Below are 19,766 nucleotides of genomic sequence, written 5' to 3'. Positions count from 1 at the left end.
AGCAAGGCTGGGGGCTGGCCTCTGGGTTCAGGTGGTGGCCCTGCCTCTGCCTTGTTGTGGATGTTGGATGGGTCTCTTCCCCTGTCTGGGCCTCAGTTTCCCTACCCCTACAATGGCAAGGTTGGGCCAAGATAGAATTTCCCAAAGTGTGGTGTGCACCACTCTGGCAGCTCATGAGCTGGTGCCACGTGGACTGCCAGTTTTCATTTTAACAAGGATTGCGTGTTGTTTTCACCTACGTTTGGGAAAAAAAAATATAGAAAAGCACATCAAACCAGGGAGTGGAGTTAAATAAAAATATAAACAACCTAAATGAATGAAGACTGGGGACCACGGAAGATCCCTAGGGCCCTGTCCACTTCGGCACAGACTTTCTTTGTGCTTCTACCATTTTAAATGCTCATAAGTGTGTTGATTCTGGCTATCTAGGACCTGAAGATGTGATCTGCCGTGTAGACTATCATTTGGCCCCCACAAATTGGCAGTCCTGTAATTGTGTGATTAGAGTGAAAAGCCTCGTTGTCACCGTGGAGTGTGTGTGTGGTGTATGATGTGTACACTGTTTGTGCTATGTGTGCCATGTGAGAAGGGACTGGGGATGGGATGGGCAGAGCTGGGAAAAAGATCAGCCCATCCAGGTTGGGGCTGTGTGCCCAAGGTCAAAGGCAGGGAGTATGGGAAAGAGATTGTTCCCTGACTGGCATTTTCAAGGGCTTTGTCGGGCCTCGGCCTAGCTTTGAATCACCGGGATGGGCGGGTAGGCGAGGGGCCGCCCTGGCTTCAGCCTTTCCTGCCATTCATCCCTGACTCCCTGGCCACTTGGCTGCATTTTACGTGCCAACCCAGGGCTGGCCCAGGAGAGGTGCACTGGGAGGCTGGAGGGGGTGTGGGGAACCCCTCTGCAGAGGCCCGGTTACTTCTCCAGGCTGCGCTGGTTGGAGCTGGTGACATGAGGAATGTGCTTCCCCATGCTCCTTCCCTTACTATGCGGCGTGCTGTTGCCGTCATTGCTCCTCCTGATTGTGACGGCTGTTTATCTGTGGATCTTCATTGGTGATTTGTCTCATCACCAACTCTCTAGGCAAGCTTGACCCTGCGCCGTGGCAGGAAGTGCATCTTCCGAGATTGTCCTTTCTTGTCTCATCCTGCAATAGGCAGAGGGCAGCACACTTGGGCCCAAGGATGTGCATGGTCTCCTTGGGTGGAGATGAATTCACGGCTTCTTCTTGGGGAGGCAGCAGGTGCAGAGGAAGGAGCCCAGGGCAAACTCCTTATCCTCTTGGGGCCTCAGTGTGCCCACAGGCCCCAGGAGACATTGTCCTCAGTGAGGCTGCAGTCATTCTCCAGCTCTGCCCTAGGATGGAGCCACATCCATCTACTTCTGGAGGGTTCTTGTCCTTCTAGAGTGCCTTCCGGGGGGGAGGGAGGAGAAGAACCCTGTGAGTTTTGGGGTTGTGCTCCCTGGCACAGGGATGGGCCACCTGGACTCATCCACACTCCTTGGGCTCAGGTTCCCTTGGGGCCTGGACCAGCTGTTTCAAATCCAGGGGAAGCAGCTGGCCGGGGTCAGGGGCACAGTCCCTGCTTGCAGAACTTACCACGTTCTAACTGGCCTTCAGCGGCCTTGTGGGTGCTGTGGAACTCCTAGCAGTTACACCCAAGGCCAAGGGCAAACGGAATTGCTTTATGATGCGCTGGGCAGCTTTATGGCATCATTAGAGAGAGATCTGCCTGACCGGGGAGTGGGAGGCGGCGCTGCCTCGTGGGGAGGATGTGGGCTTAAAGAGCAAGGTCTTCTTAAAGGAATCTTCTTCTTTGAAAAATGAAACTGTTCCTAGGACCAGGGTCCAGTTAAACATGTCACCCTTGGTGGGCTATGCCATGGGTTCAGAAGGAGGCAGAGGATTCTAGTTAGACTCAGCTTACCCACCCACAGTGACGCCCTGGGGCTCCACTGTCTGAGCTTTCACCTTGATTTCTTTTTCCTGGGATTGCTAGAGGCAGCATGGAGTGGCGACCACGCGGCGTACATATAGAGTCACACACAGGCCCACTGGGGACAGCATTGACTTCGGGCCAAGGGAAGCTGAAGTCTGTTGCTGGGTTAGGGAAAAAAGAAACAGAAGAAGAGAGATCAGGTCAACCCGCTCTCGGCTCCTGCTGCAGCAGTGGACTTTGCCAGGTCGCGGCGTCTCTCTCGGCTCTGCTTTCCTGATTTGGTAAAATGGGCTGCCATAAAGATTCATGAGCTGATGGTACAGCCGTCCTGGCACACCCTGCAGCTGGCACTCGGTAAACAGCAGCTCGAAGCTATCGGGCCTGTGAATAATTCTGCTGACGTAAGGAGGGCGTCATCGCCACTTTACGTAGGGGAGAAGGGGACACCGAGGGCTGTGCCCTGAGATGAGGGGAGAGCACCTCCTCTTTCCCAGGCCTCAGTCCCAGTCCCAGTCCTGCCCCCACCTGCTGTGTACCTTCAAGTGGGTTGCTTAGCTCCTCTGGGTCCCAGTTCCTTACCTGTAAAATCAGGGCGGCTGTGGGGATTAAAAGTAAGCTAAAGCTCCCTGGCAGCGTTTCGGTGAACGCCATCTAGCTGAACGGGAGCTGGAGGCCTGAGGCCTGGCCCTGGGCTGACCTCAGGGGCCCCTACCCCTCAAAATGCTCCCCTTAAATAGTCCCACTAGTCCCCAGGCGGGGCCACAGCCTTTGTAGGTAGTAAGGCCAGGGAGCCAGAGGCTCAGGGAGCCCCAGGAGGGTTTCTCCCCAGGGGCTGGGTTCAGATCTTACCACAAACAGGATCAAAAACGCCTGCTGGAGGGATGCTATGCCCAGGCCCCCGGAGGGACCACTGCCAGCGGGAGTGGGATGCTTCCTAGCAGAGGGAACAGGGAACGCGAGGCTCAGAGAGGCAAGGGGCCTGTGGGGGGTCGTGGCAGTGAGGCAGGGGCTGGAGGGGTGGAGGCAAGATGGTGGGAAGCCTTGTGGGGAGTGGGGCAGGGAGGGCCCATGCCTGCCCCGCCAGGGCCTCCCTCCCCACTCTGCTCGCTGGAGGCAGGAACCAGTTAACGGGGAACCGGAAAGGAGAGAAAGAAAGCAAACAGTCGGAGAAAAGCCTGGAGCTCGGGTGCTGGGGTTGTTTGGTCTGGCTGAGCCACCTCCTGGGCCGCTCCCAGCAGCTCTGCAGACAGACTCCAACAGCCCTGCCACACTCATGCAAGCACACACGCACATGCACACACAGATACAGACACACAGCTACACACCGGCATACAGACATACAGATACACACATACACAGGTATACACACAGAACACACACATAAACATGCAGACGCGCACACAGATACACACACTGGCATACGGACACACAGATACACGCATACACAGGTGTACACACAGATACACAGACACATAGACACACACAGACACACACATATATATACAGAGCACACACACATGTGAACATACAGACACACACACACACACACACACACGGCATGGACGCTCAGATGGAGGGTTTCTGGAGCTCCTTCTGGCTCAGCCCCCTCGCTCGGCTGCGCCTCCGCCACACACCCCAGCTCAGCCCCTCGCTGCAGCACAACACCTTTCAAGCACTCACTGTGCAGCTCGAAGCTCTTTACTTATACGCATTTGTTTAGTTCTGACAACACCCCTACGAGGTGGGCATTGCAATTAGCCCTGGTTTGCAGATGGAAAAACAGGCTCAGAGAGGCGAAGGAACTCACCCGAGGTCACACAGCTGGCTCAGTGGCTGCTCCAAAGTAGGTCACAGAGCGCAGAACCCACTGGCTGACCACTGCCCCACACCCTCTCTGAGACTGGGCTCTGGCTCTGTGCCAGGCCCCAGAGCAGCGCTTCCATCCCCACTGTCACACCATGTGAACAGCATGATTTCGCCCTTTTTTCAGGCCTAGGGAGGGGAAGTGACCTGCCGTGGTCACAGACAGTGGAAGGAGCGGGGCTGGATGTCCTAGTGTGAGCTGAGCCAAGGCTTCAGAGGCGAGGAGAGGCGGGGGTTAGGGTAGACAAGCTCTCACGTCTGCCTTCAGGCTCAGTGTCCTCCAGCCTCCTCTTTCAGCATCGTCTGCTGTAGTTTCCTTTCCTCACTTGCTCTGACCCCTGAGACGTCTGACCCGTGGACACACCGTCCAGTATCTCACATCCTCACACTTGTTCACTGCCAGCCGTTGCCTCAGCAAGTGTGTGCCGAGCTTCCTTAATAATAGCTTTGGATAACTGTTGACAAGACATGTTTCTCTTCCATTATTTTATTTCATGCTGTGTGTGTGTGTTGTGTGTGTAGGGGGGTGATGGTGGTGGTTACTATTTTCTTTGATCTTGGTTCCACCACTCATTGAGAATCCTTTTCAGCAGAAGTCCACACTAACTAAAATACATATCAGAGTCCTCCATTGGGCTGAAAATGTTAACTGCACAGGTACTGGATGTGGAAGATGTGGCAGAACAGTAGCAGTTGTATAGTGATGTCTTTGTGAATCCTAAGGACAATACAATCCAGCAGAGATGTAGCTGTTGAAAAGCGCGGGGAGGGGAGGGAAGATAATCTGATGTTAGGCTGCATTAATAAAGATAGAATGCCCAGAATGATGGAGGTGATGGTCTTGCCATGGTCTGTGCTGGTTTGGTTTTCCTGGAATATTGTGGTCAGTTCCCTTCTGAGAATCTGGCAGACTGGGCTGACAGTAGAGGAGGGTAAAGAGGATGGGAAGGGGTCAGAAAATTCTTTCCATGTGGAATAGTTGAAGGGACTGAGGTCTAGCTTGAGGAATGGGACAGAAGAGAGGGCTGAATTTGTTCTGTACATATTTGAAGGATGGGATTAAGATCATCGCGGGTAATGGGGGAAGATTTCACCTCTACAGAAAAGGGATGCTAACGATGGAATGAATGAGCTGCCGTTGGGGAAAGTGAGGCCCTGACACCGGGGATGCAGAAGCTGAGGTTGGGGGCCGAGTGGAAGGGGATTCGAGCATGAGAGGAAGGCTTTAGCTCCTTCCAATCCCAACATTTGGCCACTGAGTCAATGTCTCCTGACTCTGGCTCTTCCCACAGCTGGTGCTGAGGGTGAGGGCTCCCCAGGGAGGCCTGGGCACACCTCCCTGGCCCTGCTCTCTCCAGGCTGCATGGCCTCAACTCCCACCCCCACTGGCCACCAGGACCAGGACACAGAGGCTTAGACAAGGTAACTCGCGGACTTACCATAGTCAGAGGAAGCCTTAGCGGGCATCTCCATCCCCTCACTTTATAGAGGAGTAAACTGAGGCAAGTGGGGAGAAAGGGTTTGCCTGAAGTCAGTGGCTCGTAGGAGGCGGCAGGTCGTAACTCTAGCTTGAACCCAGGTCTCCTGCCCTGAGCTCCTGCTCCCCAGCCTGCCAGGTCGCTGATGGACTGACAGTCTGATTCCGCCAATCAGAGAAGGCTTCCAGGCGGAATCAGTCCCCCTCTTCCACACTCCATAGTGTCTCTCATTTGAGATCTGCTCAACGTGCATTTATTGAGCACCTACTGGGTCCCAGACATTAAACTAGGTCTTAGGGACGCGATAGCTGCCACATGGCAGGGGGTGAGCCTCCTCCCACTGTCACCTCAGGGCGCTTTTCATTTTCTGGAATTACCTGGCTTCTTTCTTCCTCTGCTGGCTTATTGTCTGTCTTCCCTGTCGCACCCTTCCCTGCTCTCAACATTCCCAAGCCTGGGAGAGTATCTTATCCCTCTGTGCTTCCAGCTCCCCGAGCAGTCCTGGCTCACACAGTACGTGTTCTAAAACTGCTGGCTGGATGAATGAATAGTGAGCAAAACTGACGTGAAGCCAGCCCTTGTGGAACCAACGCTTCCCGAACCAGCCCACGTGCCTGGCACAGGGCCGAGCGCTTCTCCTGCGTCATCTCATTTAATCCTCACAACGGTGCCTAGAAGATGGTGCTATCACTGGCCCATTGTACAGACGGGGAAATTGAGGCTCAGAGAGGCGATGTGTTCCTCAGGGCGCTTGTCACCTCCCACTTTGTATTATAGATATTCAAGCCACGTCTCGAGCCCTTCTGTTCAGACTAGACTCCTTGAAGATGGGAACCACGTCCATTTTCCCTCTGGTTTCCTCACAGTGTCCTGCATAACGCTGGCCCCCAGTGGCACCTATCAGTGTCTATTACATTCAGTTGGGTTGAATGAAAATTTGGGAAAGGAAAGGAGGATATGGTGAGGAAGAGAGGATTCGTGGAGAACACCAAGCCAGGGGCCGACAGCAGCATCACGCAACGTCAGTGCTGGGAGCCCTCTCAAAGACCATTTCATCTCATGCCTCCCCCCACATTCAATTTTTGGACTCTACCCTAGAGCGACCTGCCAAGGAGCTTCTCAGGCTCTGCTTGTTCACCGCCAGTGACGGGGAGCTCAGTACCTATTGAGGCGTGTGATAATCCAAAGAAATCACTTAGCCAGTGCCAAATGGCCCCTGATAGCTGATCTTTGCTGAGTGCTTCCTCTGTGCCAGGCACATTAAAAGCACACCAAAGCCACGAGAAGGATGTACTGTTATTATCCTAGTTTGACAGATGAGGAAATTGAGGCATGGAGCATTAGGTACCTTGCCCAAGGTCTCACAGCTGGTAAGTGGCAGCATACAGAATACAATTCGAAGCCGGAGGGTGTGGCTCTAGAAAGTGTGCCCTCCTGACCTCTACAGCAGGGCTGTCCATTAAAATAAATGCAAGCACATGTGTAATTTTAAATTTTCTAGCAGCCACTCTAGAAAAGTAAAAAGAAAGAAGTGAAAAAAAGGGACCTGTGAAATTTATTTTAATAAGACATTTATTTAAATTCAAAATAGCATCATTTTAACATGTAATAAATCTAAAAAATGTTATTAATGAGACATTTTACATTCTTCCGTGGGTACTAAGTTTTGAAATCTGGTGCGTACTCGTTATTTCTAGCGCCTCTCGATTTGAACGCTCCACATTCCGAGTTCTCAGTAGCACGTGTGGCTAGTGGCCACCATATTGGACAGCGCGGTTGTATCCTAGACTGCCTTTCAACATGCTCACTTGGTATATCCTAGGACATAGGAAGAATCCAATAAATGTCAGCCACTATTATGAGTATTTTTATCACTGGTTGTTGTTGGTGGCGTTCCAGGGAGAAGTAAGGCCGAGGCCCGAAGCCCTTGGCATAAGCACTGCTAGTTCTATTCTTAATCTGAGTCCTCCAAGCCAGCAGCTTGATGTCTCCCGGGCTGAGCCAATCTTTGTGAGCCCTCGCCCTGTGGGTCGAGAAGAGCCAGCCTAAGTCTCTCCAGGAGGGGAGGGAGGGACCAGGCTGCAGTCTCTCCATCTCCCCAGCTGGCCGGCTGAGTACCACATGAAGTGGGGCCTCCTTGGGGTTTAGAAGCCTGTGGCCCATCTGCTCTGGAGTGTGTGGGGCGCACATCTGGAAGGGAGAAGGCGAAGGCCCCTCCTTCTGTGGTCCTTGTAAGCAGCATCTCCTGCACCCTGTAGGCAGATTAGACCTTTAAACAGAACAAACAAACAAACAAATCCCCACCCTCTTTTAATGCAAATTTTTTTCCACGAAGACCCCTGAGTTAAATGGAGCAGGGATGAGGGGTCTGCACTGCCCCCATCCCTCTGGTTCCTGGACGGCTGCCGAGTGCTTGCAAAGAGGCAGGCAAGGTGAGCAGTGGTTCCCAAACCTGCCTGCACGTTGGAACCACCTGGAAAATTTCAAAATCTACTGGCGCCCCCAGAGGTTGGGACTGAATTGGTCTGGGGCGTGGCGGGGCCTTTGGAAAGTGTAAAGGTCTTTGAGTGATCTCATCGGCAGGCGAGTTAGGGAGCCACTGTGCCAATCCCTAGGGGCAAAGCTCCTTTAGCCCTCACATTACCTGTCCACGACGCAGGTGTGGTTATGGGTCCCACTTCACAGATGGGAACATGGAGGCTCCCTGAGGTGAAATGCTGGCCCAAGGTCACACAGCCGGGACATAGGCATGGTCAGGCTTCACTAGCCACAGACTTAACCACTGGTATGCTGGTAAATGCTTGACAACTGGAGCTCTGTGGGGGAGGGAAGCCCTGGTTCGAAGCAGTTGCCCATATCCATGGTGTAATGACTCCCACCACGACCGATTTCAAGCTGCCAAGGTGATGTCACTGAGTGCAGAGTTGGGAAGCGATCCACACAACTGGCTGTGGGGTCAGTGTGGCAGGCTCTAGCACGTGGCTGGGCCACTCTGCATGGTGAAGTGTGGTCCTGTTGAGTGGGAGGCAGATTTGGTTAGTAATTTTCTAAATTTTTGGTCATAGAACCTTCTCAAAGGAAAATTTTGAGAACTCCAATATATCCAACAGATAAAAAGCAGTATGTTATCAGTAGAGGTTAATTTTATAAAGTAAAATCATAATATCTTGTTCCTGTTCCAACTGGGCTCGCCCAGTTTGACCCCTCAGGGCAGAGGGAGGCAGGCCTTGTGAGCCTGGGCAGTAGTGGCATGAAGAGCAGCCTCCACTCAGAGCCAGGCCCATCTCTGACCTCCACTGCCCTGTGACCTGGGGGAAGTCCCTGCCCCTCTGGGCCTTCATTGTCTCGTGGCCCAGGAGGAGACCAGACTGCCTGCAGGACCCCTGGGGTGTGGTTTTCCTGGCTGGTGTTGGCCCTGTTGCACCCTCTGCCCGACCCCAGCCAGCGATGGCCCTGTATTTATAGCCATGACTTCAGTCCCTCCAGTTCTGCTGAAGCCGGCTCCCCGGCCCATATATTTATAAACTCAGCAGGGCAGAAATAGATGTGACGTGCAGGGGACTTGGCTGATCCTGTGAACAGGCTGGGTTCGCTGTGTCCATTTGGATCAGGCTCGAGTTCCCCAGCATCCTGGCTGCCGGGATTCATGGGCAATCCAGAGCTGGAAGGGCGCATGGAGACCCCAGATCCAGCCCTGGAATTGTGTGGTTGGGGTCCCCAAGGCCCAGGAGCAGAGGCATGTGGCCAAAGTTGCAGAGGGCATGGCAGAGCCAGGGCTAGAATGAAGCGTTCCTTGTGCTGTGCAAAATGGCCTCCCCCTGGACCCTCAGTGACCGCCCCAGGTGTCAGGCACCCCAGATTAGGACCCGGCTTGGTTGTTCTCCTGCTCTGGGACCATGGGCGGAGATGGTTCTCCCTTAGCCTCTGTTTCTCCATCTGTTAAATGGGAATAGTGGTAGGTGCTTGCCTTGTAAGGTTATTGCGGAGAGTAAATAAGATCATACTTATAGAATGTACCAGTGCATGCCCCGCACATGGTCAGTGTTCAATAAATGGTGGCTCTTGTTTGATTGTATCCTCAGTCCCTCCTAACAATTATAATGACAATAGCTGCCTCTTGTCCAGCACTTACACACGTTAACTCATTTAATCCTCACAACAACTATATGTATCATTATCCTTATCCTCAAACTCCTTGTCTAGCATGTGTTTCACATTGAGGAGACACTCTATCAACTTAATGAACTTGGAAAAATAGGTTCTCAAAGAAACAATGCTAACATGTGAAATCATATTTTTATATACCGGATCATAAAAAAAATAATCCTAAACAGTAGACGTGTTCATAGTGGAACAGGAAGGTTCTAAAATGATTGAATAATCAGAATATTAGCATAAGAAGTAGATCTCCCAGGGGTTTGGGGGGTTGTGTTGCTGAGTTTGCCTTTATATATGCTGATTTTGTGTCTTTATAATTGAATATGAGAATTTAATATAATAGTGAACTTGAAATACGTATGCCATGCAATACACAGGATGGCATCTGTCAAGGTTTGTCATATCAATGCCACTGTTTTCTCTGTCCTCATGACACACAGCACTCTCGCTCCCTTTCCTGCTTAATTATTTTTCCATCGCACTTATCACTGTCTGGCATACTTTCTTATTTACTTATTCTCTGTCCACCCCAACTACCATGTGAGCTTCCCGTGGGCAGGGTTCTTTCTCTTTTGTTCACTCTGTACCGCCAGCACGTAAAATAGTGGATGCGCATAGCAGGCATTCAGTGCCTACGTGTCTAATGAATGAATAGGTGAATGACTGAGTCTCCATTCTACCAAGGAGGCAACTGAACTTCAACAGAGGAGCGACTTGTCTGAAGTTTACCCAGCTATGGTGAGGCTGAGCTGAGGCCTGGCTGAAATCTCTCCTGAGACCACCTGGTGTGCCTGGCTTGGCCCCTCACAGCTACCTCCCGACCAGGGTTGGTTTCCTGACCTTTTCAGAGCTCCCCAGCTTCACATGATGCTCATCCGACACTGGCCCCTTCTGCCCCAGGAGGCGGATGGGGACAGAGGGGAGGAAAGAAGTAGGGAGGAAGAAGGAGAGGCCAGGGCTAAGGCTGGGCTGCAGGGCGGCGATGGCTGGAGGCAGACACACGAAGGAAGGAGGCCAGGCTTGGTCAGTCTGTCCTGCAGGACTGGAGGGAGGGGTCAGTAACGTGGGGTCACACTTGCACATCCCTCTGGGACTGACTCTGCCCACCGGAAAATGTTGGGAAAGGGCAAGTCCAGGGAGGATTCAGGAAAACTTTCAACCTTAGTTACTCCCATGCCCACCAGCCACTCTGCCCAAGGCCTTTCTCAACTGGGGAAACTGAGGCCCACTGAAAAGAAGTGACTCTTCCAAGAACACATAGCAAGGTAATTGCAAATGCTGGGCTTCCCCGTGCTCACCAGTACTGGAGGGTGGAGGGGCTTGACATTCCCCTTTGGAGCCACGGGGAAGAGACCCCCCCAGCTTGACTCCCATCCGCTCCTTGGGAGAGAAGCACTAAGGCAGGAACGTGCTCTCAGCTCAGACTCTTGAGGACAACGGAAACTCTCTTCCCAGTGGCAGGGAGAACTCAGCTCTGGAAAGGCTAGACAATCCTCCAACCCTGCTCCTGAGGCTGAGGTGCTGCCAGACAGGGCTGGGATGGGGAGGCGCACCCTGAGCCATCTGGACAGGTCCTGAGTTACCTCTTCCCCCAGGGGAACTCCACTTTTGCCCCTAGGCTGTATATCTGATTAATGCCTCAGCCACTCCACATTCATTTTTCCGCTTGATAACTATTTATTGAGTGACTACTATGTGCCAGGCACGGGAGATAATCTTCTCCCTCTCTCCCTTCCATCTTCCCATCCTCCCATCCTTCCTGCTCATTCATTCATTCAATAGCTACCTAAACTATTGAGGCAGTACAGCCTTAGGGGTTAGAGCGATGTTTGGAGCTGGACTATCAGGATATGAATCCTGACTCAGCCACTTACCAGCAGCGAGCGTGGCAGGTCGCGTAAGCCCCATTTCCTATCGTAAAGTGGGGATAATAATAGCGCCTTCCTTATAGGGTCGTGATGAGGATCAGATGAGTTAACTAACGTCCGCTGAGTGTCTGGAACAGCGCCTGACATAGAAACACTGCAGAGGCATTAGCTACTATCAATGCGAGTGTTATGATGCACCAGGCACTCTGCCAGATGCTGAGGAAATTGCCCCCAAATGCTCCTCCTGCGGGGATCTCTGTACACCAGCCCTTGTTTCAGCCTCCCACCTTCCGCTCTGGCCTTGCTCCCTCCAGCCCCACCCCCAGAGCTGGGCCTTGCAGGGGCTCCCCCAGACCTGTAGGGCTGCCCCCTACGCCATCTCTCGAGCCAGCAGGAGAGAACTGAGGCAACTGAAACCTGTCACGATGGGGCCACCTTCTCTCCCAGCCTCCCCTCCCTCTGCCCTGCCACACATACCCTAGCCTCCGCCTATCCAGGCCTCTGTGGTTCTTCAGATCCATCCTCAAATGGTCCTGACTTCTTGCCTTCACGGGGCCTTGATAGATGGAATGCGTTCCATCCATCAGAAGGCCAAGCATGTCCTGTCAAAGTCCTTCGAATCCCACTGAAGCGTCATCATCCCCAGGAAGCCCTCCTTCCTTCCCCTCAGCCGGGAATCGTGAGCTCTGCCTTTGAATCTGCATTTCCCTTTGTTTGCACTTTTCTTTATTCTGTGAGTAATGGGGAGCCATGGAGGGTTTTTGAGCAGGTGAGCAACACATTCAGAGCTGCACTTTAGAAAAATGGACCAGACCCTGTAGAGGATGGAGACAGGGAGAGACTGCAGGTGGGAAGGCCAGGTATGGAGACTTCTGGGGCTTTAAAAAAGGCCTCAGAGGAATGAAGAGTCTAGTCTTCCTGGGCTGCTTCTCCCCACTCCGCATACTTTAGTCTCTCCCCTATAGAATCACATCCTGTGATTTCCCCAGCATGACTCAAGAAGGCAGTGGGAGAGTCTGGACTAGGATGCCAGTCCCTGGCCCTGCAACGCACCTACCTGAGCCCTGATCCTCAGCTCCTCTCACTCCCTTAACCTCCCGCTGCAGACACAGAGCAGGCTGGGGGCACTGCAGACGATGGGGAATCGGAGCGGTGGGGGAGGCCAGATTGCACTTTACATACACCTGGCCTGTGTGCCAAGCATCCCCAGAGCCCCGCAGGCGAGCAGCACACAGCAGCGTTCCCCCATTCCCCACCAGTGAAGGAACGAGCCTGCATTTTTCAATAATCCCTACAATGACCCTGTGAAGTAGGCTCTGTTTTAACCCATTTTATGGATGGGCCAACCGAATGCAGAAAGACGAAGAGACTTGCCCAGGGTCAGGCAGCCACGGAATGGTGGAATCACAATTCAAACTCAGATCTGATTGCAAAGCCGGTACCTTTCCCCCACCACATAAGGAGCAGCAGAAGGGACATGAGGCTCCCGCGGCCATGTTCCCCAGGCCCCCCCACTACGGAAGCAACAACAGAAGGAGCCTCGGGAGATCTCAGCAGGCCCTCAGAACTGCAGGGCAGGGACTGTAGGGCATCTGACGCTCAGCCTCAGGGGGGCCTGCTTGGGCTTCTGGGAGGTCAGGGGAGGGAGCAGGGCAGGCTGACTGCTCAGGGGGGAGTGGGGTTTACATGAGGAGCTGGAGGCAGATCTCTGGGCACCCGGGTCCCAGTGCTAGGCCTGCGTCTGAATTGCAGTTCAACCTGGGTAAGCACTTCTCGGGTTCCAGGCTCAGAGCTCCCCTCTGAGAGGAGGACAGTGGGTTTGCTGGACTCTCTCAGCCCTGCCTGTCGAGGCTCGGTGTCCTAGGGACCGTGGCCAGTTAAGGGATGTGGACTGGGGGGAGCTGAGCTGGCATTAGAGGACGCCCCTCCCATTTCTACTGAGGCTGCAGTGGGCTCTCTCCTGCCCACAGTGGAGCGGTGCTCACATAGACAGGTGCGCTGTGTCTGAGCTCACAACCTCAGTGACGGTGGGGGTCCCAGGAGTCAGGGTCTACAGCCACTGAGGGTGGCGGCTAAGAGCTCGAGTAACACCCTGCTCTACCACTCACCACCCTGGACTCTGGATGTGGAATTTACCTCTCCATGCCTCGGTTTCCTCACCTGTAGACAGCGCTCACACACCTGCCCCACAGCAGTGTTAGGTAAGAGGCTTGGCCAAACATTAGCAGATGCTCAGGAAGGGGCAGCTGCCATTATTGTTATAGGTCCTGAACCCTACCCCACACCCCCACCCCTAGCCCCAGAGCAGGGTGCATGTTCCAGGGCTCAGGCCCACAGGGTGCCTGCCCGGGCCCCCCAGCTGGGTAGGAGTCCTCTCTCCTTGGGAGGGAGACTTGAATTGAAGTGCTCCTGCCAACCCCTCCCTCCTGGCTTGGCAGCGTGTAGACAACGCCGGCCAAAAATATTTGTGTGGGTGGCGGAAAGTTAACTTTTCCGCCTCTCTCTTCTTTCCTGGAAACCGTGGCCACCGTCAAATACAGCAAAACAGAAGCAGGGATAGAGTGAGGCGAGGCCCCGGGGGCGGCAGAGGGAGCCCTGCCCCCCCACGCCCACGCCTGCCTCCTGCCATCTGGCTCTGTGGGGGTGTGGGTGGTGGCAGTGTGTGTGTGGGGGGCACTCCAAGTGCTTAGAATCACGGCATCCTGCAACGCCAGGGTTGGACAGACCCTCTAGCACCATCTGGCTTGACTCTGTCATGTGCCTTTGGGCAAACTGACCCCAGAGTGCAGAAGGCATGTGCCCAAGGTCACACAGCCCTTCTAAGGAGACCGTTCTACCGGGCCTGTGTGAGATTCTAAGACCCTTTGACAAGCTACTGGCAGAAATCTGGCAGCAGCTGGTGAGTGAGAAAGAACCGGGAGAGGAATGAGGCCCTGGAGCCATCTCTTCTAGGCCTCGTGTCCACCATCATGGCCAAGGTGTCAGAACTGGGTTCAGATCCGGGCCCTGTTGCTCACTAGCTGTGTGACTTTGGCCAGGAGTCACTTGGCCTATCTGACCTCAGTTTCCTCACCTCTGAACTGGACTATTACTAACAATGACTCTCTCACAGGGCCGTTGTGACGATTGGTTTCGATAACCTAAGTGAACAACCCAGCTCCAACAGGTGTTCAGTATCGTGCGCGCCCGTCCTCTGGGCAGAAGGTCGGCGTCTTTGTGCGAATTTCTCTGCCGCCAGAGGCTCTGTAATAGGTGCCCATTGTCTTTCTGATCCCGCCGCTTGTTTGCCTTCCCCTGGTTGGCACTGATTTGTCCTAGGGCCTGGTAATGTGTTTATGTTTCTCCCGCCTTCATGACTCTCCCAGCGCAGCTCCAACCAGAAGCCAAGGCCTTGACCCAGACTGCTGGGTTGGGGGGTGCCTGACTCCTGCCTGGGGGTGGAGGAGTGGCCTCCAGGTTGAGTACCACAGCAGCTGAGGTCAGGCCAGGCCCTGAGGTCACCATTGTCCGCAGACTTTCACAACTCTCACCGCCATGGGGCAGCGTGTGTTGGAGGCGGGGTTCTTCTCTCTGTTTTGCAAAAGGATGAGTGAGACTGGGGGTTCACGTTCACCTGCCTTCACACAGCTAAGCAGTGGGGGAGTCCAAGATCCGCTAACCAACACCTATAAATGCCAAGATTTTCTCCCAAGTGTAATTGGCCATCAGCCCTGGAGTAAGCTCTACCTGCCCATCCTGGGCCATCTTGTCTACCTCCGTCCCGTGCCTCCACAAATGACTTTCAAACCTTTGTCTCCAGCTCGGAGCTCTCCTGTGCTCTCCAGGCCCCCATGTGGAGCTGACCATGCTCATCTCCCCCCGGAAATCCCAAACTGAACTCGTCCCTCTGCTCCCTGAACACCTGCTCCTTCCCATTTATTCCTGGTCTCTATTAACGAAATCACGCTGTCACCAGAGTGACGAACAGGGCGGGGTCCTAGACTCCTCCCTCTTCCTCCACACCCGCTCTCCACCTGTCTCCCAGCGCAGGCAGTTCTTCCACCCATCTCTCTCCACCCATCCCCTCCTCGCATCCCTGTAGGAAGACTCCATCCCCTCTCTCCTGGATTATCACCATTGTTAACATTTCTAGATAATCATACTGTTATTATTATTGTCCCTGGTATTGTTTACAGCTCCACCCACCAGATCTTAAGGCTTCATGAGCCAGAGTACCATGTCTTCTTTATCCCCACTGCATCCCCAGTACCTTTGATGGTGTCTAAAATGTAATCGGAGCTCAATAAACTATTGTGGAATGAAAGAATAGCCAACATGGACTCAGTCATGTCTCAGAAACCGTGCTAAGTCCTCTGCATGCATTTTCTCACGTAATCCTCATTGTGACACTATGTCAGAGATATTACAGTTCCCATTTTCTAGATGGGGAAGTTGAGGTTCAGACAGGTCATGTGACTTGCTGCCCACCACACAGGTGGTGGTCCAGCTCAAAGCCTGGACACGCAAGCACATCCCTGCATCACATCCCTTGGTGCACAGCCCCCTCAGAGGATCCCTGGCCACAGTCTTGTGCCCTCTGCCCCACCACTCCTGTGATTCCTGTGGCATATGTACCTTTGGTGGCACGTGAGAGAATTCTTGCTAGGCAGTGCCCAGAGAAGTATTTTTAAATAACTAGATATTTATTTAATGTGTATTAGGGAGAAAAATGACTTAGCACAACATAGTTGTGGTTTTCCTGCAATTATTGCTTAAGATAAGACTAAAATAATAGAAGTAGGTTATTTAAAGTTGACTGACGGAAAAATATTAAGTAAATAAAGTATCAGGTGGCATAAGGATATGGCAAAAATTTGGGATGACAAATGACTGAAGCTTGGGTCTGTCCCGTGGATGTGTGGGACTTGTAACCCAATCCCCAGCCAGTTCTCAGGGCTACCCTAAAGTGGACAGGTCTCAGAAATTCCATCTGGAACACCCAGCGAACTGTCTCTTGTGCTGTTTCTTTTCTCCCTGTGCAGATAGATCGTCTTGAAGGGGGGCCTACAGACCAGAGTTAAGAAGGAGGGCTTGGGGGTCCACCACCCCACCCGGCCAAGGAAGGCCCCAGAGTTGGACCTCGCCTCCGCTCTGCGAGTCGGCTGAGGAAGACAAAGCTGCAGAGAGCCAGAGGAGGCCTCTAGAGGAGCAGAGACCAGTGCTTGCACAGGTGGCCCCGCCCCCACCTCAGGTGTCAGCTTCTCTGCATCCCTGAGGAGAGGCAGCACCATGCTGGGCCCCCACCTCCCATCCCCACCCCTCGGACCCAGCGAGGGCAGGTCTACCCCCTGCACCTTCGGGATCCCCGATGGGAGCTACAGGTGTCTGGCCTTGGAGGCTGAGGAGAGCGGCAGTGAGGAGGGCCTGCAGGGAGAGGCGGGGTTCACAGACTTGGAGGAAGATGGAGTGGCCAGCAAGAGTGAGGACAGCACCTGCAGAGCCACCCAAGGGGCACCACAGCTGCCCAGAGCCCTGGGCCTCCAGCCACCCACCTGCTCCAGGGAGGCACAAGGGGGTTCCCAGCATGACAACAGGGCCAGCCAGGACTGGGCCATGGTGAGGGCTCGGCAGGTGAGGACAGCCAGCCTCAGCTCCAGCCCTGGGCCCAGGGTTGCCCAGAAACCAGGTAAGCTCATGTCCCTGTTCCCCTGGACTGCCAGCATCACAGAGGCTCCTGACCCTGTTTCCCATGATACATAACAGCCCATCACAGTCCCACGGGCATGCCCAGATTAACAGCTGTGGAGAGATGGCGGAGGCTGCGAGTTACGTGCAGTTCTCGCTGTACCACATCTAAGCCCACTCTTTTCTCTGCCAAAGAGGGCACGTGAGTAGGCAGTGAGTGAAAGCTGTATTATCATGGTTGGTTAAAAAAAATCCATCCTTCACTCTTCTCTGCCCTTTAATCATCCGTGATGAGGAATGACCATGGAGTCGGAGCCACTGATGGGGCAGAACCGTCTCCCTGAACATACTGAGAGCAGCCCCCCTGGGTGCTGGGGATGCAGCACGGGGCAAACAGGTGCGGTCCCTGCCCTCTGGAGCTTCCGAGGTAGAGACCTCCTAATTTTACAGGTGGGAAAACTGAGGCCCAGAGGGAGGAGAGGCTACTCCAGGTCACTCGGCCTGTCGGTGGCCAAGCTGAGCCCACATTCCTCACCTGGACCTCAGCTTCCCATCTGTCAGAGATGACAGAGGCAGGACCCACATCACAGGGGCTCCAGGGAGGACCTGGTGACAGTGTGTAGGGCAGAGCTCACGGAAGGAAGACTGACGATAATGTTCCCACAGGCGGCGGAAGCTGGCAGTGCAGGGCGGGACAGGGAAACCCATGCTGAATCACCTCCACCGCGGGCCCATGGAAACGCTGAAGTGGGTCCAGATGGGGAGGACGTGAGCAGGGCCATGCTCGCTCAGGCGGGAGCCGCTGCCAGCAGATCCTGGGGGTGCAGGGCGTGCGGGGGACACAGGCCTGGGAGGGCTTGTGCGTCAGGAAACTGAAGGAACGCTTCATTTCTGTGCGGGCGTCGCTGACGCCCCGGCTGGCATCTCACCAGCCATCCCGCCCACCCCACTGTCTTTTCTGAAATAATCCTCTCCAGGCTCTGACCACCCCCAGGGCCACCATTCCCCGGGCAGGAGCGAGGGGGGCCTTCGGTGCATCTGGGGCAGGAGGAAGGAGGACCCCAAGAGGGTCTAGCAGCCTTGAACTTGGAGGTGGGCCCTCATACCAGAGTCAGCCCAAATCCAGGTCCCCAAAAGCCTGAAGCCCCAGGACACGCTCCCTTCCCTCTCACAGGGTCGGGAGATGTGGGTGTTGATTCTGGACCCAATGCTGACCAGCCAAACCCCAGCAAATCCCTTCCCCTTGGTGAGCCTCCGTTTCTTCATCTGTGGAAATAAAATAAAAATATGAGCCCTATCTACCTCATAGAGCTGTCGTGAGGTTGCAATGATCCCAGATGGGCCAGTGTTTCAGAAATTTTAGAGTAATCTAGACAAGCATGTGAGGGATATTGATACTAATCAAAATGATCATCATCGGCTCAATAATACCACAGCTGTTATTTCTTAAGCCCGCTGTGCTAGAGCTTTACACATGTCGTTTCATTTCATCTCCTGACAATCCCATTAGGAACATATCATCTCCATTGTACAGATGGGAAGATCGAGGCTCAGAGAATGTAAGTGACTTGTCCAAGACTCATGGCCAGCAAGCTGCTAAGCCCTGACTCAATCACAGTGTTTTGAATATGAGGCTTTGCTCTTAGCCACCACTGTATTCTGGATTTATAAGGAAGAGTGTCGTCTGTCGACATTCTGGAGTGGAAGAGGCCACAGATGGAGAGGGGAGAAGAAGGGACTACTTTAATGAGTCCTGTTGGTTCCTCACACGGAGCTAAGTCCTTTCACAGTGTCCCATTCTCATTGGTCTTACTACAGCATTTCAAGACAGATGTCTTTCTCCCCATTGTACGCATGAGGGAACTGAGAGGCTCAGAGACTTGAGTCCCTTGCCCAAGGTCACACAGTCAGCGTTGGAGCTGAGACTATGGTCGTGTTCTTCTTGCCTCACAGCCTGGTTCATTCCTCCCTTTAATGTCCAGCCGGATGGTTATCTAGTTCTGTCCTGAACATTTCTAGGGACAGAGAAGGCAGGAGTGACCTCAGGAGGATGAAATGAGCAGGGAAGACTTCTCGGAGGCGGAGGCAGAAGGAAACTGGTCTTGCAGGAGAGTGGAAATCCGGGTGGTCTTGGGTCCGAGCCTACACTGGCCTTTCTGCTCCTTTGGGAAAGGGAGGGGCCAGAGTCCCTTCTCTCCACCGAGAGATCCAGAGGGAAGAGGTCTGTGGAGCTGCCAGGTTATTAATGGATTAGGGCTTTCTTTCAAAGCTTCCTCCCATTGCTGCCTGAGGATTATAAACATCTTCAGACAACTACATCCATCCTCCCACAATTATACCTGCTTCTCTTGAGGGTTCCCTGGCAGTTTTAAGTGTGGGGCACAGCATCTTCTGCCTTGGGCACCCACCACTTGGGATGGGTGAGTACCAATGTCATTTCTCTAAGGCCTGAGTACCAGCTGAGCAGGGCAGAATGGGGTCCTTGGCAGGCTGAACGGTCAGGAGTGCAGAGAGATGAGGTGGGCAGCAGCCTGCAGCTCCAGTTTCCTGCCATCAGCTGCTGCCAATTTGGGAGAATATACGTGGGGAGGAGAGTGTCATGTAGGGCTCGTGGTAAGGTCTGAACCAGCGCTGGTTAGTCCTTAGCTCAGCAAGAGAGCCCCATGCTACAGCTGTCCTTTCCACAAAGTCTCAGCTGCTCATAACTGGCAGTGTTCATTGAGATTATTACGTAGATAATCTTGTGGAGACTCTGAGGCCCAGAGATGGCAAGCAACTTGTCCAAGATCACACAGTA

The 19,766-nt window shown here is 53.7% G+C and overlaps 1 protein-coding gene across 1 annotated transcript in view; it reads left to right on the top strand.

Annotated features, from left to right (window-relative positions):
* Nucleotides 1-16,326: 16,326 nt before the first annotated feature.
* Nucleotides 16,327-19,766, top strand: part of SYNPO (synaptopodin) — a 36,586-nt gene continuing 33,146 nt past the window's right edge. The window contains exon 1 of the mRNA XM_044777802.2: nt 16,327-16,970. Within this exon, the coding sequence (XP_044633737.2) occupies nt 16,574-16,970 (397 nt within the window). The 5' untranslated portion in view covers nt 16,327-16,573. The remainder of the gene's footprint in view (nt 16,971-19,766) is intronic.

The sequence above is a fragment of the Equus asinus genome, chromosome 9 (genome assembly GCF_041296235.1).
Source record: "Equus asinus isolate D_3611 breed Donkey chromosome 9, EquAss-T2T_v2, whole genome shotgun sequence".
Classification (NCBI taxonomy): Eukaryota; Metazoa; Chordata; class Mammalia; order Perissodactyla; family Equidae; genus Equus; species Equus asinus.
The sequence above is the reverse complement of the archived record's forward strand: the minus strand, read 5'-3'. Positions and strand labels throughout refer to the sequence as shown.